At 39.9% G+C, this 24251-nt stretch overlaps 1 protein-coding gene across 3 annotated transcripts in view; it reads right to left on the bottom strand.

The window, feature by feature from the left end:
* Nucleotides 1-24251, bottom strand: part of Galphao (G protein alpha o subunit) — a 105878-nt gene that overhangs the window by 52622 nt on the left and 29005 nt on the right. For all 3 annotated transcript variants that reach the window (XM_022069326.2, XM_087343553.1, XM_022069327.2), the window contains one exon: nt 5775-5916. In XM_022069326.2, the coding sequence (XP_021925018.1) occupies nt 5775-5916 (142 nt within the window). The remainder of the gene's footprint in view (nt 1-5774; nt 5917-24251) is intronic.

Here is a 24251-nt window from a genome sequence, read left to right as displayed (position 1 = left end):
CTCCCAAAATAAAATTTAATAAAAAGTTGTTCAGCTATTCACGAATTGACACGTACGGACAGCTAACAGACGAAACGTCACTGCGAGCGGCTTAAAACTATTCCCCTCACGCGGAATCGGATGTGTGAAAGCCGATCTATCGATCTACACCTCAGTGTCAAAAGCAAATGCCCTCAGAAACACTGGACGCTCTTCAACACTGTTCGAAAAATAAGATCTTTAGAAACAAAACCAAAAATATCTAAGTCGCTACAAAGATAAAAGTGACTGTCTTTTGGGATGCTACGCCGTGTAGTCTGCAAGAAAGTGACCGACACGACCGAGGTACGTACTGCCTCCATCATCAGAGCGCCCTGATGATGGAGGCAGTAAGCACCCCTGAAACATCGGTCAATTTCTACCAGACTACACGGCGCAACGTCAAATAACATGTGCAACGATGTTTTTTCAGTTACAAAACACTGGTCGCATTTGAGTAGCACACATACCTCGTATTGGGAAGGTCAAGAATTCGAATCTCGGTACGTTGACTGGGTATCTTGCCTGAGATCTTTCACGTTTTACCTCAGTGTCATAAAAACAGTGCACTACTACATCCTATCAAATCACAATTTAGTGTCTCGACCAAGATTCGAGAAGGTAGGTTAGCTCCCGAATAAAGTCCAAAACGCCGCTAAAACCAACCTGCTTAGCTAATTGAAACACAAGGATTTATATATCGCGCATTAATCATTATCTTCCATTGCAGACGTTTCACTCGAATAGTAAAACTCCAATCTCTTAAAAGGCCTGTTTATATTTCGTCAGTTTTATAAGAAAACAGAATAAGACTTGGAGTAAATAAATATTACGATGCGACGAAAAGTATTCCTGAACGTTTACATCTGGAAGTTCCAAGCTAAATATAAGTATATTGCAAGTTCTGGTGGAAATAAATCTCAAGATGGGTCTATAATGTAAAGTTAGTTGTACGATGAACAAATAAATCTTCATAATTCCCTTACCTTCTCTTACATGGGAAGGATTGCATTTTAAGAACCGACAAATGTGAACTTAACATGACACCAAGTTCATGTTGCAGCCTACATAAAATTAAGAGTGCATACGCTTAACCCTTTATTTATTTATTTAATTTCCTTCCTTCCTCAAATCTTTCCTCCTTCCTTCATTTCTATTCTCCTCGTTCGTTTTATTTTCCCCTTATTCCTTTTCCCATCTGCCTGCTTTCATTCCTTTCTCCCCTGAAAATCAATCATGTATTGGGGACACACCCTCCCCACACGGAAATCACTATACCACACGCCATTTTGTCTTTCCTTTCAAAGTATGGCGCATTTGTTATTCACGAATTTCTGATGATACGCTCGAAAAACACGTAAGTTACTAAAGAACACGAAATTCTTCAACCTGTACACGCTCCCTCTGCCAGTTTAATTTAATGACACTTGTTGCACGCGGTTAACAGGTGAGCTCATGTTTATACAGCACTTGCTGGGAATCGCAGATAGTTGCTTGAAGTATAATCCAAAAGAAACCCCTGTGGATCAGTGTAGGTCAGCCAGGGGTGGGCAAAACACGACAGCAGCAATTTCAAAATATCAGTAGCACAGCTCTTTAATACAATACAAAAAAGAGCTCAAATGCACAGAAATAAACAAAAGACAGACAAGAATGTGGAGACTTTCAAAATGCAAGCTTTTGGGTACCTAGAAGGTCTAAATGCGTGTAGACTCTATTATTTCCAACCGGGTGTAATGAAAGTCCGCATTCCATTTAATGCGTGTCATAACACCTCGAGAATACCAAACAGAATCCACGACGTGTCATTAATGATGAATGCTATGTCTACTGACGTACATAAATTATTTGCAGTGATTTGAATAACTTTTAATTACACAATGTTTCTAGGGGGCCTCATGGTCAATTCGAAACAGTCCCATCCAGCCACAGAGGATAAAAAAATCCCACAACTCAGACTTACGTTTTGATGCAGAAACCCTGTGCTTTACTCCATACTTCCTCACGTTTAGACATGGGCTTATTTTGTTGGTAGCAAGTAGCTCTTTATAGAAGCCCATAACAAGACAAACAGGGAAAGATAACAATAATGCACATCACGACAGCAGTAAGAACGATTTACGATGAAGAATTACGTCAGAAAATTTTCATATATGTTCACAGTAATGTACTTAAAGTAAGATTCAAAGTTGACGAAGTCTGAGTAATGGTTTGACAAGACGATAGAGAAAAAAATTATAAAGCTTGGGGTGCTGTTAGACGATCCTCTCAACGACTTGGGAACGCCGTGCACAGACCTGACGTTTTCCGCCTTTTGCTTTAGAATGTAGAACATCGTGCAAATTAAGTCTGTAAGGGCGTGTTAAAAATCTGACGCTTGCGTCCTTCATCAGCCGTTAAAAACTGCAAAACTAAACTCGTATAACGAAAAAATCACCTGAGGCACTTTAAGTTAGTGAATAAATACATTTTTAACAAATAAATAAACCTGTAGAAGATTTCTGTCTTCTGGGTTGTTGCGCCGTGTAGTATGGTAGATGTTTACCAACGTTTCAGAGGTCATACTGCCTCCGTCATTAGGGCGATTAATCTTCATACTCACCGCTGTGAAAACCTTAAATCATACAAACCTGTAGATTGCTAATATCGAAGACTGACTGATGACTTCACCAACTCCATCTTTTTGACCCTGAACAAAATATCTCTATTCTGCGATATTATATCGATCCCTGACAGTCCCTGAAAGGTAGTACTTAAGAGGGAGAGGATCTCCTGTCTTCACGTCGACAAGTGGAATGCATCACCATCACAACAAACAGCTCAGACTGGGTAATGGTAAAAGACGTCACTGGTGGAGGAACACGACTCTGGCGCCACGACGATTGTGTGATAAAGTACATCACTAAAACGGTTATCTGACTCCTCGGGCCAGCGCTGCGTGCTGTTCAGGGAGCTAGACACAAGGGAAATATCCATGGTGCAGTCCTCAGCTGCTCAATACATTAGCTGATTTCATCGAATCTGAAGATTCATCGCCGTGTTCATCGAAGGTGAACGATGTGTAAAATGAATATTAATATACAAACGCGAAAGAAAGAGGAATTAAGGGATGCCAATGGACAGAAAAAAGCAAATCAATCATAAAAAACTTTAGGTCCGAACATGTTAAAAGCACAATCCGTGACGCTGAATAAAAAGGCAGTTGTGAGGAAAACTCAACACAGGGAAATTACAGTTGCCACCTGCAGAGGCTTTCCAAAACTTTATACTAACTGTGGAGTTTTAATCTACTATGACGCAATCAGATCTACGAAAAATAACGCCCAGTCAAAACAAGAACCAGGAGGAAGTTTTACAATAACTAAACCGTCCAACAAATGCCACGAACATGGCTGGAACCCAACTTATTCACCATTCTTTCTATCAAACGAAGAATTATATACAAATTTAAGTTCCCACGGCGACAAATAAAGTTAAGTACTTTTCGAGTGACAAATGCGTCAGAATGAAATAAAAATTCGACGTTTAGCATTGTTATGTCTCTATGATAAGGGACTGATGTGATCGGTAACACAGATTTGTTGATATATACTCATACTTAAGACATATTAATCTAACAGGGTCCAATTCTCACTTTCAAAATACACAAAAAAGAGATCATCAGTCGGTGGAGTCAGCCACGCCACAACATCAAGTGCAGGTAAACCTCAATACTGATCCTAAATTGGGAAATATAGAGCATCTGGCGAAAGAGGCTACTGACATCAGACTAAATTGCAAATTTAATCACGACTGGGGATTCAATGTAAGCCTATCACGTTACCAACAAACCACAATGTTTAAACAATTCAAAAATTGATTCTTGACACATTCAAGGTACGCAAGACGCAATAGGTGTCCGCTTGGCTTCAGTCACCATCATATACGGACTAGAAATAGCTACATGTATCATCAACTGTAGGGTCGTGACCGCGAGATTCAACTAAATATCAAATCGGAGAAGTTTGTGCTGTTATACTAACGAGCACAGAAACATTCTTTCTTATTAAACGACCCACAAGACAAAATTTAAAACAAAACAAGCAAGCAGTGACTAGTCAAGAGTCTAGTGGTACAACATTCCTGCTTCGTATTCGGGAGGTCACGGATTCAAATCTCGGCCCGGAAACGGGCTATCTTGACAAAGGATTTTGGTGGTTTTTCACAACCCTTCCAGACAAATGGCGCTATAGTGTCTTCAATTATGCCACGACAGCTTCCTTCCACACCCTTTCCAATTCATTATTCACCATCATCCTCTAATTCGACAATATATAGTCTGAGCTACTGAAAAGCGACATTAAATAAACTATAAATAAACAGTAAAACTTCTACGTGACATCAATAAATTCCATATTAACAGTCATTGTTCACAACAGATCTATATGTATAATATTAGGCATGTTAACTCTCCTACCACAGGTATTTATTATTTAGTATTCTGTCTGACGACAGGTCCATATGAACAGGATCCTTCCATCCTTTTCTCGAACTGGGACCTGTTCATATACGTTCTTGGCAGATGATCCAGAAGTGGTTTGCCATTGCCTTCTTTTGTGTGTGAATGGAGTAATTGTTGGGATGCCACGGAGAAACCGGGGAAGCCCCCGGAGGAAAACTCCGTGTTGCCTAGACCACGGCCTTGCCCAACACAAGTTATAAATTCGGGCACTGCCCGGAATTGAACCCGAGACCCCAGGATTACAAGGCCACAGGTACAGAAGTACGAGGTGCGATCGGAAAGTTTCAAGACTGTGTCAACAGAGGGCGAACCGGATGTAGTACGAGCTTCTGCCGCTAGGGGGTGCGGCCTACATTCATAGTGAATCAGTGAGCCAGCCGGCATCATCGAATTAGCATTTGTTTCTTAGTTACGGGCGTTTCGGTAGTGCATTACACCGACCCTCCTGCGATTTCGGAATGGCGTGTGCATCAAATTTTGCCAAAGACTCGCCAAAACGGCTACGGAAACCTATGAAATGCTAAAGCAAGCATTTGGGGAGTCCGCAATGGGTCGTGCACAAACTTTTGTGTGGCATTCACGTTTTAAAAATGGCCGAACCTCTGTCGATGATGATGACGAGCGTTCTGGACGACCATCTTCGAGCACAACGCCCGAAAATGTTACGAAGATTCGGCAGGCCATTCACGAAGATCGACGTCGTACCATCAACGACTTGTGCGACATTGTTGGGATAGGCTATGGGACCTGTCAGCTGATTCTAAAGGAAGAACTAAACATGCGACGCATCGCAGCCAAGTTTGTGCCAAGGCTCCTGTCTGAGGACCAGAAGCAGAATCGACTTCTCGTTTGTCAGGAGCTCAAAGATCTTGCAAGAACCGACCCCAACTTCCTTTCTAAGCTCCGTGTGACTTCTTCCTCTTCCCAAAGATGAAAATTCAGCTAAAGGGAAGGCGATTTGAGACGATAGAAGAGATTCAGGCAGAATCGCAGATGGTGCTTGACAGGCTGACAAAGAAAGATTTCCAGGGATGCTTCCAGGCTTGGCAGCGGCGCTGGGATCGTTGTGTTCACTCCCAGGGGAACTACTTCGAGGGTGATGGATGAATTTAATACCTGAGATAAGTGTACGGGTTTTTATACGCGCAGTCTTGAAACTTTCTGATCGCACCTCGTATAATGTTGCCTTACCACCATTTAGCTAGCACAACTCAGAAGCCCCATGATGGCCACTGTATAAAGTGTTGTGTCCTACCTCTCTCTCATTGTTGCCGAAGTTGATGCCGAGATTAGGCATTGCCCTCAAGATGGCCACCAAGGACTGGATCGTGTTACTGTACACCACAGGCCTATATTGCTTGAAGTCCTCCGGCGTGAATCCGCTCTCGTGAATAATTCTGTGAAACACAAACAACAAAACAATCACGACAAGTTTCTGTGTCATAATTAATCTCTTCAAATCAATTTCCATTTTATCCTCAACAAATTACTCTGTACAGACTTCGAAAAAGCTTCTTCGCTGAATAAGGACTACATTAGCAATATCAGCTAGAGTGTACAAAATGTTAAGCCACTTTCCTCAATTAATTATTTATCTTTACTGGGTCCAACATCTTCCCCAACACCATCTTCCCAAAACCAGTAATCTACGTTTTTCTCAAGCAATGAAAATTTCTCGATCGTAACCGCCGCTTAATTTCATAATGTATGACGATTATTATGATTTAAATTATGACAATAGTGATAATAACAACAACAATAATAATTCCAATAATTATAGGAGCAAATGGAACTGTCTCCAAGTCACTTGAAAATATTTGGCCAACATTCCGGGCGAACATGACACCAGGGAAATAAAGAATACTGCCAACTACGGTGGCGTCTGTCGTTTTGTGATGGTGCGTTTGGCAGGAATCTGGCCTCAGTTGCCGTAAAGATATTTTCACATTTAATTTGCTTGATAAAGAATGCTATAAATTTTGTACTACCAAGCGACATGCCAAGTTAATGCTGCAGTAAATTGTATTATTGTTCAACAAGAAAGAGATTCATTCCCGTCGATTTTGATAGGTTATACTAAGCCAGTAATAATTTAATTATTTACAGAGCTGCAGCCATATGACCAATTAGAGAAGAGAAGAACCGAAATAATAAATACAACAAAACGACAATCAAATTATAAATATTAATGATGAAAACTTCGAAACTCATTCTTCAGATGTATGCATGATAATTGGATCTAATAATCTGCATGGGATAACTCAGAGACCTACAAAGTTAAATGGTACGAAGGTAATAATAAATCAGAACGCCTCGGTAGAATGGTTAACACTCGTTTTGTATTCGGGAGGTCTGGGTCAAAATCTCGGACCGGAGACTATTCAGAGATTTTTCGTGGTTATTCTCAGTCCCTCCAGACAAATGACAAGAACAGTACTTTAAACTACGCGACCGTTTCCATCCTTATCCATTCCAACACATTGTTCAGTTATCACCCCGTCGAAGATTTCTGTCTTCTGGGTTGTTGCGCCGTGTAGTATGGTAGATGTTTACTAGAGTTTCAGAGGTCATACTGCCTCCGTCATCAGGGCGATGAATTCATCGCCCTGATGACGGAGGCAATATGACCTCTGAAACTTTGGTAAACATCTACCAGACTACAAAGCGCAACGACCCAGAAGACAGAAATCTTCATACTCACCGCTGTGAAAACCTCAAATCGTACATAATCATCCCGTCATTCGACACTAGATAATCGCAGACACCGTCATTAAAAAAAGCATAAACAAATAAGAATATTGAGTCAAAAGATTGTGGGGAGGGGATACAAGTCGTTGTAAACGCTACGATCATGTTCCAGAGTTTACCTGGAGAGACGGAGGAAACCCACAATAAATCTCATCCTATACTACTGGTATCTGGGCCGAGAATCGACCAAGGTAACATCCCGAATGTGATCCACAAATATTAGTCCGATTGCAAAATATTTATGGCGACTGAACATGGATCATAGATAAGCGTTTGCCGGTAGGTGTCTCTGCCAACAATATAGATAATAAAAACTAATGGTTTATGGCAGAAGTGAGCGAGCGTTTATTATGAATAAGGTAGCAGATAGTTGAAGGAAACTGTGCCAAAATCGGCGATAGTGCCAAGAACGAAATCGAGAGACCTTTTTCAGAAATGTAAAGAGATGCAGGTATGAATGAAACAGTTAGAACGGGTATGCCTCTTGACCTGTGGATAATATGAATGCAGTTCACACAGGATGCTGCGCCAGCGAGCAACTCACCTACGACTACATAACAGGCAAAATGTGTCCGTTGAAGCGGAGATTTTATCAACAGGTGTACTGTGAACGCTGTCGTGCGTCACTATTTAAAAATGAAAAGAATGGACTGTTCATAATCGCCGTTCATTTCCTTCATATTTGTCCCTATACCCCTAAAAGCCACGGGACGTCAAGTGAGGACAGCAAAGAGGAGAATGAGGGGAGGGGAGCCTCTGGCGACGTAGGCGAATGAAGCGTGCAGGGGCAGAGACCCTAGTTAGCATATTATATAGGCTGTACACAGGAAGAGAACGGTGCCTTGCATAATTATTATGGATTTATGACTCCTAATAGTCTCTCGATACGGATGAATGCATTAAAGAGAAGGCACGCGTCTCATGTTCTCAGAACTGTTTGTTAAATTTGTTCCCAACTCTCCACGCCTCTGCGTTCAGTAGTTTGCGGACGCGTAACCCCACGGAACCTTGAAGCTTGGTTCCATCTACGTATTCAACGTAAGATAATGAAGTTCAAAAATACCTGATATTTCAGGAGCAACACTAATTATGACAACCGTGAGGAATTTCTGACTGAACGAATTATTTCACGACTGATTTACAAACAGTGTGCTGTTTCAACCACATGTAACGGAGCGCCGGATGAGTTGATATGATAATGAATGGTATGTACGTAAGGATTTGGAAGGATGCAATAGTTACAGATACAGACTGAGGAACCTTAGGATATTCGGTACCATCCTTATGTAATTAAAAACAATACCGTACTCCAACATTCTCGATAAACCAATAAATGCAAAGAAAACACCCGCATCTTTATGAAATATATTTTCCAGTGTAAGTAAAGGCCTAAATAAAATTATCTTTTAAGAATTAATTGTTCCAGCAGTTTTTAATTCAGACCAGATGATCGACTCCATGGCAGTTAAAAAGAGATTTCAGGTTCTCGAGGTGGCAGGCGAATATGAAGATGGCTGTTTTATGGCTTGTTGCAACGTGTAGTCCAGTAGAAGTTCGCCGACATTTCAGAGGTGCTTGCTGAGATATCATCAACATGCTGCAGGCAGCAAACACCTCTAAAACGTCGGTATACGCCTTCCAGAATACACGGCGCAACATCCCAGAAGACAGCCATCTTCTTACTTGCCACCGCGAGAATCTACAGTCTTCCTTTTCAAGGTTTAAAAGTATCACGAACATAGCCGACATGCCATAAGAAGCGGTAAATGTTAGAATGGTGTGCACTTCTGAAAACATAAATCAGGTTCGCGCTAATTGCTCATACATTTACAACTAAAACGCTAATTTCTTCACACGCATAACCTAAGAATCAGTTGCCTAGATTTCAAACATTCAGCCGCCAACATTGGAGCCAGTGGTAGCTGAGTTTGCCACTTGCCTTAACATTCAGATCGAAATTTCACCCAGTGTTCTTACGGGTTTCAAGACTGGTTGGTAATGTGCAATCCGTACGGGGTTACCCTACACAGAATTCGTATGCGTTCTTAGCACCTTGGCACTGCAAATTCTTCTAGCTTTGTGTGTACGGGCGTACGCGTGTGTAAACTGCATACACAGACATATATATGCCTATGTCGAGATAGTGTTCGGATAAAGCGAGTTAACAATTTACAATGATTTATCTGATAAGAATACTCCTACATTAACGGTTAGCTAATTCTGTGGTTAAAAGCCATAAACCGATATGCGAAATAACAGTTTTACAGGAAAAAAACTTAAAACTTCAAGTTAAAATTTTCACTAATACTATAGCTTTATTATGTTTTAGTCTGCACGTGTTTTTGCGTGGCAGGGGATACCACTAGAAGTTTATTTACATCATTATTAAAATATGACCGAAGTGCACATGTCAGCTTATGGCTTTTCAGCAAAGAATTAATCTATGAGTTTAATGTTATGAGAAGATAAGTGTAAACAGTAAATTCATCAGAACAAAGTTTCAAGTGTCAGCATTATTCGACTACTTCCTACAATGCAAAAGTAGGTCACAAGTTACCGTCCTAGGCATTTGCCCAGATGATCGAACAATCAAATCCCACTATGGTCGCTCATTTGTTAGTGCTTGCAGTTGTAAGCAGACCTGTACAGTCTACTTTAAATTTATCGAAAATAACCTAAAACTATCGCATCGTCGCGATGTTTGTTACTCTTGACAAGCAAAAAAATATTTATACCTAATCTTCAGGTGAATTTAAGATCTATAAAGATAAAAGGGAAACATTCCGTCACACACGGCAATATTTATTTTATTAAGAATAAAAATATATCAGAACAATATATCTCGATTATATATGATCATCACCAGTCTCTATTTCAAATTAAATAAGGAATCTACAGAGGCTGAAGGTAATCGACACATGTCCTAATAATTTTTATTTTTATTCTGAACAATATAAATATCGTATTATGTGGCGGAATCTTTCCTTTTTATGCATTTATAACAACCACATTAGGATGAAAATAAACGTATATCGATATACATACCGAACTTCATATGTCTCGCTCTAACGGTTCATTAATTATCTATGTCAAAATGAAAGGCAAAGAAAACTTTCACGCGTATACCATGTCCTTGTTTTACATTCTACAAAAACATTACCTTCATAGGAGCTGCATATTTTTCAATGACCTATTACAATGCATCATTTCAGGGCTCTATATTGGTGGCACTAATGTCACTCTCATCTCACAAGTTCGCTTGTGCGTCGTTCAGTTTTTAACTGCAGGAAACTGAAAAATACAAGGCACTTGTAGCATAAAACGCCACCGACCTTAATCTACCTGTAGAATAAGCAAATATCCATAGCTTGGTTTATAATTTGCTGTTGAGGAATTTTGAGTCTTATGAGATAATATTATGCATATACATGTTTAATACTTTATATTTTCAGTAATTATTAACGGGAAATTTACTTGTATTCATCCAGAATGTTCCATTAAGTCCGGGGCCTCAGGAGAAATCTATTATTTAGCAAAATACGGAAATAAAAAGTTGTTGCAAATTACGTGTTTAAAGTCTCAAGCAATAGAATTTTCGTGCCTTTATGGCGCTACACTCTTTACACAATAACAATAAAAAGCACACAACAAAAGCAATGTTGCCAAGTTAATATGACAATTCGTTAGTTGCTGCAGTGTCCCTCCTTCTTCTTCTTCGTGTTTCCTATAGCACCTGTTTCCTTCGCTTACACTTTCCCCTATTCTGGAAACACATCGCCCTTCGCTGTTATGTCAACGTGGTAACATCGCGGTTAATTTTTTAGTGTTGATAGTGTAAAAGGTGTAGCGCCATAACAGCTCGTCTTAGGTCAAAGGTTGTAACACATCGGAAATATAATTTGCAACAAAATTTCCCTCTTTACTTTTTCCAGTATTTTACCAAATAAAAGAATTTTCCTATGACCCTGGACTTAAGGGATATACCGTATAAAATATTATAAAAATCTTTCCTGTCTGCTCTTCTGATTCTAAAGACAAACAAGATCATTTTGTGAGCGTAAGTCAAACAAAATAATGAAAATATAAGAGTTTCTTAAACACACCTAGACTCGAATCTTTGCAACGGAGGTACGAACCGAATTTTATAATAATATAAAGACAAACTCCGCCCAAAAGGGAAATATGCTTTATAGTTTCTACAGGTCACTCTTAAAAAGAACTGCATGTCTTCAACCGTACCGGTATTGGATTACGTAACATACGAATCCAAAACGAATTTCGCGACATTACAAAGATACAAACGGCGTATTTGTGCTACACCAATATAAAATGACAAACTTTCCGCAATTTGAATATATTTCCGTCATACCACATTTCATTTAGAGATTTAAATTTTCAACTACACATATTTCGCTCCATTCATGCTTCCAACTTCTTCGTTATATCGATATCATATTAGTTCATGCCACTGATCAATGTGAAATTAAACAACGTTATGCATTAGCGAATCATCAGCTGTGAAGGCACAGCATCTCTCGCAGACCTGCATAACCGTTAGTTACATCAGACATGCACACGGGTGGAGCCACTGACCCACTTCGTATGGGGTTCGTTCAGTGTGGGAAATTAATGATACCTTCATAACAGAAAAGGAAAACACCCATATTCGTGTACCACGTCGTGAAGACGTATGAAGAGCGGAGGTACGCTTCGGGTATTAATAACCTCGACGCTCGATGGATGAGAGTGATCGGCTTCGTATTGCATTAGTTTTCGTCCCTGGAACAGAATACTGGCCGGGCTTACCCACTGGACAGGAGACAGTCTGGACGAGAATAAAAATAAGGCAGGTATCATACTGTCGTAATATTTTCTTATCCCTTGTCTACAGAAGTCAGCGCCCTACACTTTGAACTATGGATCCACTGCTATTTCCACATGTCACACATCCTTCCAGAAGTTACTTCAGCGCCAGAAATAGATATACGAAGGCCATATCTGGTGGGTAACAGATAAAGTGGGGCCAGAAGTAAAACAATGGTGATACATGTCTGTTTTTGTGGGTGAACAAGAAGAACACGATGTTGGTTCGTATCACATCAAATATAACCCCTACTTTACATGCAACATCTGTCATCGAACCTCCGGAAACTAATTCAAACTATGAAGATTTCTGTCTTCTGGGTTGTTGCGCCCTGTAGTACGGTAGATATTTACCAACGTTTCAGAGATCGTATTGCCACCGTCATCGCCCTGATGTGTATGGCATTATCAGCAGGAGAAAAAATGTGCTCTAATCTCTTGAAGCTTAATACCAGTCAACTGCAACATCTCGCAAAGTAAATGAAAATTACCATGGAAATATAAAACCAAAACAATGCTTTTATTCGCTGTAAAGGAGTAAGTTAATAACCGCTCAAATTATAATACAAAATAGGCATACGGAATGTGGGTGGAGAAGCCACTTGGAAGACCAAGAAGGCGATAGGAAGAGAATATTAAGCTGAATGAGGAGGGGAAAAGGAGACAGTGAAGTGGGAGGGTGCGGCTAAGTACACGGCGGGAAGGAGGAACAATGCGGGTCAAAGAGTGGAGGAGGAGAGGTAATGGTGCTGGAAAGGAGGGGGGAGATGGGAAATCTGAAGGGGTGGATAAGAATAAGAAGTCCATAAAAATCAGTTAAGCAGCAGTCTGACAGGCCATTACGACAAAAATACTGTAATAAAAGAGTTCCTAAAATCGCGTTTTATGGGATTTTTCTATTATTGCATATTGACAGATGAAATGGAAAGGGCGGCTCTCGGCTTTATCACGGTCTGTCCCAGTAGCTAGTTGCCTGTCCCTTCAAACGGTGTACAGAAATTTGATTCTCTCTCACGTAAAGTAAAGTAAAGCTGAAGCTTTCTGTCTTCTGGGTTCTTGCGCTGTGTAGTCTGGCCGATGAATATTCATCACCCTGATGACGGAGGCAGTATGACCTCTGAAACGTTGGTAACCATCGATCAGACTACACAGCGCAACAACCCAGAAGACAAAAATCTTCATACTCACCGCTGTGAAAACCTCAAATATTATAAAGTAAAGCTGTACCACTATACACCATGAAGGCGCTTGGGGGAGGAGTTGTATAGCTCCTACTCATTCTTAACCTTGGAACTAGATGGGGTGAGCGGTCATCATCACGCACCGGCCGCGCTTTACCCCCGGGTAAGAACCCCGTTACCCATTGGACAGGAGTCTGGGCGGGCCCCAGAGGCTAGAGGAAAAATCCTCTGCCCCCGTCGCGGATCGAACACCCGTCGTCCAGCCCATAGCCAGTCACCCTACTGACTGAGCAACGCCGGTTCTCTCACGTAGCGCGAATAAAGCAAGTAAGTGGCCGATAAACAACCAGAACTGATAAAACGTTGTTTACACACATCACTGTCCTTGGTCATAACTGGTCTTAAATCAAAAAGGAATTATTGCAGGCAGAAATTTGCTCTTTTAAAGTTACTCCCTTGACGGGAAAGTCAGAAATTAAAATTTTTGTACTATTTCGTCAAATAATCACCATACTGACAAAACAGAAAACCCTTTCTGAGTTTCAGGTAAAGTAGGCGTGGATTATTAGACCAATATTAACAAAAATAAAACTCGCTCAAAACCTCTTAGTGTAGCCAAACCCATTACAAATTACGATTGAATTCACTTCACTTCCCTACAAGAAGTGGGCTAAATGAGCTCCATTCAATCTGTCTGTGTGGCCATGTGACTGGATATAACAAATAAATTTCGATCAATATTTATTTATTTACTCGCAGTTGATTTAACGACGCCTTTACAAGTAGCTCAGACTATATAGCGTCGAATGAGAGGATGATAGTGAATAATGAATTGGAAAGGATGTGGAAGGAAGCGGTCGTGGCCTAATTTAAGTCACTATCTCGACATTGACCTGGAGAGACTGAGGAAAACAACGAAAACCTTCATTCAGGTTGGTCGGTCCCCGGGTCGAAATTTAAACCCCGGATCTCCGGACGAAGCAAGAGTGCCAACTACTCGACCACGACGTTCTGGTAAATTTGGATCAAGTCGGATTGGTCACTAACATTTCTTCAACCTTTTACTCTGTAGTCGGTACTTCCTGAGATTCTGAGTAACCGACTGACTAACACCAATCTTGAACAGTAAAAAGTTATCTCGCCAAATTCAAGACTGATCCCTATCCTCAATCAGTTCAGTCCAATCACTGCACCTATACCACATTTCACGAAGACTAATTTCGACATTTTCACTCCATTTCCATTTGTGTTCTAAAACGCATATTCCCCATAGGCTTACCGAACAAAATTTTGTAAGTACATCTCATTTCCACATGCATGCTGCATAATCCGCCCACCTCACCCTCCTTCATTTAATCACACTATAAATATTAAACGAAGGGTAGAAATGATTGTGAGCTAATGAAGTGCCATCATTGCCGCTTCTGAGCTTCTGAGCTCCTGCACTCCCAATAAATCTGACGCGTTTCGATCAATTCTCCACTCAACGGACATGCCCTGGTAGATACTAGACTACATGGTGCTCCATCTCAGAAGACATATATCCATTCCCGCCGCAGTTTCGCCCACCATCTCTAGAACGCATGTCGTCATGAAATCGAATTCTGACAAAGTCGATTTTTTTAGTTCCATGCAGCCGCCATGCTGTTTTACGTTATAGCCTACAAAGAATTACTATAACAAAATCGTGAACTTTTCGAAAATCTACTACCGTACATCGATGTACGGCCATTTCGTACGTGGCGGAAGCGTTTCACCACGAATTTGTTCGTCCACCATGTTGGTATTATCGATTCCAGGAATGTACAACGGTATAATGTCCATGCCAAATTTCATAATAATCTGTCCAGCTGTCGCAGAGTTCAATCATGGGGACAGACTTGTATTGATATGTACAATTAAAGAATTAAAGAAAATCGTTTACCGAAGAAAGCACTAACTTACAAACACCTTGCAAAACGCAGTTATTGACGAGATTTATATTTTGGAGCGGAAATAGAACTTAATCCCTGAAAATATTTAATTCCCAAACATCCGTAATTCCACCTCGACGGTCCTCGGAAGTTGAGATGGCAGCGCTTCAAACGTCCTTTAACGTAGACATCTTCAGTTTCCACCTATGACAGATTTTTTCGATAATTCAGCTACAACTTTTCATTCAGCATGTTCCCCCCAGAATGTAAAATGACAACACACTAACCGCGAGAAATATCATACTAACACGCCTACACGATGGACCAGGCTGTGCATGTGGAATTCGAAATCTCGGCCTGAGGTTTCGCGTGGGTTTTCCAGTTGCTCCAAGCAAATGACCGGACTGTATCTTAAAATGGGCCAGAACTGTTTCCTTCCACATCCTTTCGACTTCATTATCTATTAATCCTATCATTCGACATAACTACGATCAGAGTTGACAGCATCGTAAAATAAACCATAAAGATATGGAAACAGACCATAAAATACTTTTAAAACATTTCTGTGCTACCAATTACAAACATGGAGACGATGACGTGAATTATTCAAGTTATGTCTGAAAGCTTTCAGATACTGAAAATCTATAACCAACTACCCACCTATGATTGCGCTTCAGGGTAGGCCTAATCTTATCTGATTACAACACGAGGCCAACTTTCTAGCGTCTGCAAGAACGTAAGCATTACGAGCCCATCTTTAACAACTTAACATCGCTGTGGGCAATGTTATGTTCATATCCTTAACGTTAGGGTTAAGTCGATGTACCGAATTTGGGCATCAAAGTCACTGACGGCTTGATTTACGTGAAGATACGAAAAGCATTAGGTTTATTTTACGAGTATGTCTGCGATATCGCTACACGTCATTGAAACTTCTCAGTTCCTTGATGCTCACTTGATTACTTTTTATCCCCCCCACTCCGCACTGGGCACTGTCACTCGAACCTTCGTGACATTAAAGCTCCTTGTTGACTTTACCTTAATTAAATTTTATGGTCTCTAAAACTTTAAGTTGAAAGAGAATGAGAAAAAGTTTTGTAAAACACTTCAGGATAATGATAAAACAGTTCTGTTGCTTTATTATGGAGGTCACCGGGTTTCAGCTGCGCAGGTAAAAAAAGTACCTACATTAATAGTAAACATAATTAAAATTCAAGCTTGGGTCGTGATTAAAACAGTACAAGAAACGCTGGATTAGACAGACCCATCACAGAAACTTTCATATGAAACAAGACCGACAGTTCGCGCGTCTAGACGCTGGCTTTTCTTCATTTCCGGATAACTTCAAGTGAGCACTGGAGCGGGTTTCTCTCCAAGTTATTTGGCTTTACACTGCTGATCTTCATTTCATCACTGCTCCATATTCACCTATCAGAGGCCCAAGGGGAGTGCGACAGCTCTGACCATCATACCTTTCGTCATAAGTTAAGGGCTTATTTTCCGACCAGGAAATTGGCTGGTCTCGGAGTAAAGGTAATTTAGTTGTCTTAATTTATAGACACTACGTACTAATCAATATTAACTGTTAGGGTTTTATAAGTGATAATGTCTGCAAGATTTGTAATAATGAAGTCACCTATCTGCAAGAACAGTTACTATCCTGAACTAAAATGGTGGTACGTGAGATAAGAGAAATCTGTTCTGGTGGATTTCTTCCTTTTCTTCTACCGACATCATATTCCCATTGCAAATGTAGATAAACAATTTGAACTAAAAACGTTCATATCCAGTCTTCGCCTATTGCGCCTTCAGTTGATATCTTCGTCACAGGCAACAATTACACGCATTCAATTTGCTATTAATAAAATGAAAATGTATCATACGTGTCATGTCGTTACAGTATGTGGTAATGTACCATCTCAAAAAATAATAAACAGATATCGATAAAATTTGATACAGAATATTACTGAGTTGCAGGGTAGATTTAATTTTGGTTCGCAAAGATCCAACATGTCCATGAATATAAAAACTGATTCTTATCGATTTTCTTCTAACTGGCTCAGCGTACAACTGGCACACTACTAATATAAGATACTGCTCTTATTAACAGCTTTTGTTTGAAACATTTTTCGATATAATAAAAATTTAACTAAATCTAAACGAAAATGGGTTCTAACTACATCCAATGTGAGTGAGAGGCCATTCTGCAGAGGGATCAGCTTTTCAAGAGAAGGTTTATGTCTGTGTCGTACATAGCAAAACAGCAAAGAGCGCATTTGGAAAATTTGTTTACGTCAAACGTAAGTACCGGTGGTTCTACATTTGTACGGTAATATGGGAAGAAAATCTAATTCTTATTCACGGAGCATGGTTTTAATTCACTGCACGTTATTACCAGGAACTGTGTAAGAAACTCTATTATACAATGAAGATTAGTATAGAATATTTTCCAAATACGCTACATTCAATGAGACTTTGCATTCCTAATTAGACCTAATGCTAACTTTAATGAAAATAGATCATGACTTAACTAATCAACAGTAAAAAATCAGATACAAATACTAATATCAAAGAAGTTAAGACAGTGTACAGGGAAACACTATTTACCTCGTATTTTATTAAATTAAACTCCATGCAACAGAACATTCCTTTAGAACCTGATGCTCGTTAAACCGGTCAAGAAATCACAACATTTTATGGAAACAGAATGTTCAATGCCATGTTCAAAACAGCCACTACTGAGATTTATCTTCAGCCACGTGAATCCAGCATATTCTCATATACATTTACTTCAAGACACATTTTAATATTATCATCCTATCTGTGCCTTGGTGTTTGAAGTTGAGTTCTATCTTTTCCTTCCAAAATGTTGTCGACAGTTGTCACATCTCCTATGCGCGCTACACGTCCTGCTGTTCTAAACCTACGCGATTTGATCACCCTAATAATATTTGCAAAACAGTACAAATTACGTATCTGGTTAAGCAATTTTTCGATCCTCGTGTTACTTCCTCTCTTCACTCCATAGAGCAGAGTGCTTCCTGCGAAGCCAACAGCGTTGATCTGGTCAAGAAATTCGTCTTTTACAGAACCCTAAGCTTCGTGATTGTTCAAACAGTTAGCCACTGTTCCTTGAGTGTATTTACATCAATGCAGTCCACAACCTTCTATCATATTTATTTAAGGTGAACTTCAATAAATTTCCCCTATTTCAGCCTTGGTCTTCCAAGTGGTTTCTTCCCTTAAGATTTCCCAACCAAAACTTTGATACATTTTTCACATCTTCCATGCTTGCCACTTACTACCCCTATATCATCCTACTTGTATTGATCATCTTAACATCACGCGAAGATCACAAATTAAGAAAAATTTTCAATATGAAATCTTTTCCATTCCTTTTTAACTCATTGATCAATATGATTCAAAATTATCTTTCTTGACTAGAACGTCGTTAAGATTCAAAACATAAAATAGACCGAACTTTGTTGGGAACGAAGTGAAGGCTTGCTGGAAAAGTGCACGTCCCACTGCGTTTTTAATGTGTGAACTCCGCTCACGCTCATGGTACAGGAGCGGATCAATATGCAGCAAGCCACTCAGGTCGTCCTCTCCCGAAATAGACTCTTCCCACACAGGGGTCGGAGGAGAGCAAACGTTTCTTGCTGCTTGAGCCATTGTCAATATGCTCTTAAAGACAGCGTTTTCATAATTTATTCGTTTCACCTAGTACCGTTAAGGTGATCGGGTCAAGGGGTACGATGTGGGTGGGACATGTAACACGCATCAAAGAGATGACAGTCTAAACTGCTAAGAATACAGTACAGGATCCAACGATTAGCTTTAGCGAACGTGGTAATAACCTTATCGCATTGCACAAAAATTAAAACTTCGTTGAAAGCTCAACAACCAGCACTGTCTTGTTCTGCAACCTCAATGTGCCAACAAACATTAAAAGGTAGGGACCACGGCCGTGTTTAGTCGGGTATGCTCAGGTTCATCGCCGCTCCCCTCTGCCGCATCAAAAATGTCAGGTATATCATGGAAAAAAGTCCCTTTTTAATACAATTTTGTCTCACACACACAAAAACCGGCCATTTAGGATGATGCTGTTCGTCTGGGTTTTGCTGCCGTGTAGACACGTCGATAGATGTCAACGTTTCGGAGAAACACAGTACTACTGTATCCATTTCCGAAACGCTGGTATCCACCGACGGTTATACGCGGCGCCAATACCCAGAACACAATGGTCCTGACGCCCGTGTAAACCTCAAATCTCACGTGGTATATTTGTGCAAGTATAAATCTATTCTTTATGAACAAAGGCTTTGTTTAGAATTTTTTCAAAATAATCCCCCCTTCCACTCTCCTTAAACGTAATTCTAGCCGCCTTCTCTTTTGTTACGATGGGGCGATACTAACTGCGGCAACCACCAGGCCCCACTGTCCATCCGTCAGACTACACACGACTGACAGCGGAAAACCGGAGGACACGGAGAAAAAACTACCCCAATGCCACTGTACCCACCCCACCCCATATGGACTGCCCATGGAACGAACCCGGCGACTAAGCCCTTCTAGGCCACAAACACTTTGTATTCCTATTTTGAAGTGCAAACCATTTTCAAATGCATTCGTTCTATTTTCATTTCCCATTATTATTGTTAAATTGTTGCTCATACAAGACCACTACACAGATATCAGACCGCAGCCATTTTTATTCCCATTTCGTTTAACAGGCCATGAACGTCATCTAAAATGTTTTCAAATCAACAGCTAAGATGTATGATTCCAGGTTTCCACAGCGGTGAGTATGAAGATTTCTGTCCTGATGACGAAGGAAGTATGACCTCTGAAACGTTGGTAAACATCTACCAGACTACACAGCGCAACAACCCAGAAGACAGAAATCTTCAACAGCTAAGATCTTCATGAGGTTTATACGTAAAGTAATGTAACTGAACGATGGGTTCTTTGAGAAGAAAAAAAGTTCTCTGTGTAATACACATCCAGCAGGCCTTCACATCACTCTTATTCACCCGAGAACGTTTCACGTCTATTCCCTATTTCAAAATTAATCGGAATCAGCTTAATGTCGGATGTAAACAATTCAGACGGAGTGACCTATCTATCACACGTTCATTTTATATACTTTTTACAAAGAATATTTTACCAGTTCTGGTACATGGATGGGAATCTTGATGTGACCTCTTACGAAGGAACACAAATTGAGGGTGAAGGAGGACAAAATTACAGAATGAGAAGCTTCATAATTTGTATGCTTCACCAAATATTATAAATTATAAAGTCGTGCAGTTTATAGACCTATATATAGGCGTAGACAGGAGGATAAAATTAAAATAAATCTTCAATATATAGGATGTCAAATATGGACTAGATAGAACATGGTTATGAACTTTTGTATTCTGTGAAAAGCAGGGAATTTCTTGATCATCTGAGCGACTCAGTTTCTGAAATAATACTTTCCCCCATGGAGATGTAACTGCAAATAATACATAGTAATATCGGAAATATGTGCTAAGTTTACTTAAAAATATCATTACACTTCACAACTGACCAGACAGGAGGTGAAAATATAAATGCATTCCGTCTGCTACAATAAAGAGGGGACACACATCTAAAAAGATGACTCGGGCATACTTAACAGGCTCTAGTTTACATGTTTATAAACTATAACAAATTCACTTTAACTCTTCTACGTTTAATAACATTTTCCGGATCAAAGGCAATTTTACTACTCGTAGACCATGAGCGAATAATGGTCCATGTGTATGGTTTGTATGCCATGCCCACACAGTACTTTTACTGTGCCAATGGAAGGGCGCGGCCCCTTTTTTAAGTAGGAGCGGTGAGTTGATGATAATAGGTTGTCAGTTAATAAGACAATGTTTTCTGTTACGGTCTTCATTATTACTAGAATAGGAGAGATGAGGGCGCTCAGAACCTGGATGATGAAGGTTTTGAGTCAGGCTTCGGTGTAATATTAGTGGAATATATTATAATAAATTAATTTCCAACCCTATTCATGCATCAAATCATGAAGCAAAGCGGAGGGAACATCTGAATAGAAAATTGTTTACGCTTAATAAAGAGATAGCTTGTAAGATTTGAGGTTTTCTCGGCGGTGAGTTTGAAGATGGCTGTCTTCTGGGTTGTTTCGCAGTGTAGTCTGGTAGAAGTTCACCGAAGTTTCAGAGGTCCTTACTGATTCCATCATCAGGGCGATACAGCCATCTTCAATAGATAGCTTGTAAGAAGATAATAAATTTCACCAATATTACAAAATTAAGAAATACAGCAACTTACATTAAAATCAGATGCAAATGGGAGAATAAAATAAAGAATTTATCATTTGAATTAGGGAGTAATAAGACATAGTATGAACAGTAGGAAATAACAAGCATAGTTATATTAGAGAGAGCTGTGGTCCGCAGAAACGTGGTATTAGACGGTGTCAGCTTGTGTAAAGAGATCTAAATAAATAGTTCATCTCATTTGTACAAAGGAACAACAGCTGGAACGTACAATGCACACAAATTTTCATAATCATTTACAACACAGTATTCTGTTCGACTGTTACTGGCAGCTCCTTCTCTGGGGATAAACAAACACGCAAGTGTGAAGCGGACACAATTCCACCTACACCGAAATAAGAATGAGTGGGGTTGTATCTCCATTGTTCCTACATATCGTCGTGGCGTGCTTCTAGGTTCACGACTGTACCATCGTCAAAGATGTCCAATCTACCGAACCACTTTCATGTTATCATCCCGCAATTTTTTAAACTAGTTTGCTTCAGGAGATTAAAATAGCCACGCTCTTTCGTCCTTCAATTTAGAGAGCACGTGGCGCTCATCTTAACAGCTGACATCACTCTGTGTACTGAATTTCAATCTCGGGCATCTCTGGCGAGGTTCACATCGCGCGAATCACGAAGTTATGGAGCTTGGCATATCACACCGTTAAACAAAACACACAACAGAATTACTCGCACACGCACTACCTGCTGCTGATTTCAATAAAGAAAAATAAAAAAGAACAAGGACACAAAATAATGAAAAGAGAGAGACGAAGGACGAGAAAATGGAATAAAAATAAAGAAAACAGTACCGCCACGAGGCCAGGAGGTAAAGTGAATTCCGGTTAATTGAAACACATCGGCACTAGAACACTTTGGCCCAATCAAGCGGCTGCCCAAATTATGCCAAGTTCCACGCAAAGACTTAAAAAGGTTTGTTCTTTAAGATTTATCCCAAATAAACGGCTGCCCCAATTATGCCAAGTTCCACGTAAAGCGCTAAAAAGATTTGTTCTTAAAGATTTATCCCAAATAAACGGATGCCCCAATTATGCCACGTTCCACGTAAAGAGTTAAAAAGATTTGTTCTGCAAGATTTATCCCAAATAAACGGCTGCCCCAATTATGCCAAGTTCCACGTAAAGCGTTAAAAAGATTTGTTCTTTAAGATTTATCCCAAATAAACGGCTGCCCCAATTATGCCAAGTTCCACGTAAAGCGTTAAAGAGATTTCTTCTTTAAGATCTATCCCAAATAAACGGCTGCCCCAATTATGCCACGTTCCACGTAAAGAATTAAAAAGATTTGTTCTTTAAGACTTATCCCAAATAAACGGCTGCCCCAATTATGCCAATTTCCACGTAAAGCGTTAAAAAGATTTGTTCTTTAAAATTTATCCCAAATAAACGGCTGCCCCAATTATGCCAAGTTCCACGTAAAGAGTTAAAAAGATTTGTTCTTTAAGATTTATCCCAAATAAACGGCTGCCGCGATTAACCGATGGTCCAATTAACCGGAATCCACTGTAATTGGTGCGGAAGTATCGACTGCAGCGTTTAACATCTGAAGATCATTTATCAAGCATTCAAACTTCTCTACTACTACTCCTTCCACAAAGTGGATAAAATAAACGCACATGTCTAACCGGAAGGTCGTGGCTGTAGAGCAATTTTGAAGCAATGCAGTTCCACGATCGAAATTACTCAACGGATTTCGATTAAATTAGGTACTGAGGAGTCTACATAGGAGCGAATTTAATTTTGGTGCGTGCTGGCCAACTACAACCCCTACTTTATATCTGTAGCTCAAATCGATTTACATTTTCTTAATAACGTTCATCGTATGAAACTGTAAGCTCTAAATAACACTAAACACAGATTCCGTTAAAATCTTTTGCTGGTGTGGTGAATACTTGCAGAAACACAGGTTGAAAATAATTTCTGACTTCTCAGTGTGATGTCTGCAGAGTGTATTTGACTTGCAACAGAATATTTGCATCTGCAGTAACAGAAATGAAGGCCAATACGAACGCGTGTGAAAAATACGAGTAAGCAAAACAGAGTAAACTGCTACACTTCTGTGACTATTTTTGCATTAACAGCATGGTAGAAAGATTTATGCCAAAATCTGTTTGACGCTCTCTCCATGTTAAATTACGACATATACGAGTGTGTGTGGATCTTTATACAGATAAAATTGAACTAATTAAACAGCTCACTTGTCGACAATCGATTATTGTTAAGATGGGAACTCTTGTCATAACACACAGCCATGTATTAGTGCTTATTTTGAGAATAAGTAAAGCGACATGAGACCCAGTCATATGATATTTAAACATGCCACTTCAACTGCAGAACGCAATAAGATGGAGGGACAACGTAATCACAAACAGTGAGTATGTAAGAATTTGGAAGAAATTGGTAGTGATCTGTCAAGGCGACAGAGCAGAGTTCTTCTGGAGAATAAGCAAACTTTGATACTGAAATCAGATACCTCTCAAATACAAGTCTAGTCCGTTGCCACTACACTAACATGTCCTTTTTGATAATCACAAACGGCAAGTAGGTAAGGATTTGGAAGGAGTTATTATCCCAAGGTAATATCCCAGCATTCGCTCACAGAAACAAGAAAACTAACATCTCTGTCACATTTGCTCATTAACATTCAAAAAAAGTACCTCTCAAATACAAGTACTGAGCGCTAACCATTCG

This window comes from Zootermopsis nevadensis, unplaced genomic scaffold (assembly GCF_977971745.1).
Source record: "Zootermopsis nevadensis isolate Lab colony 2312 unplaced genomic scaffold, Znev_1.0 Znev_ptg000006l, whole genome shotgun sequence".
Lineage (NCBI taxonomy): Eukaryota > Metazoa > Arthropoda > Insecta > Blattodea > Termopsidae > Zootermopsis > Zootermopsis nevadensis.
This window is presented reverse-complemented; position numbering and strand designations above follow the sequence as displayed.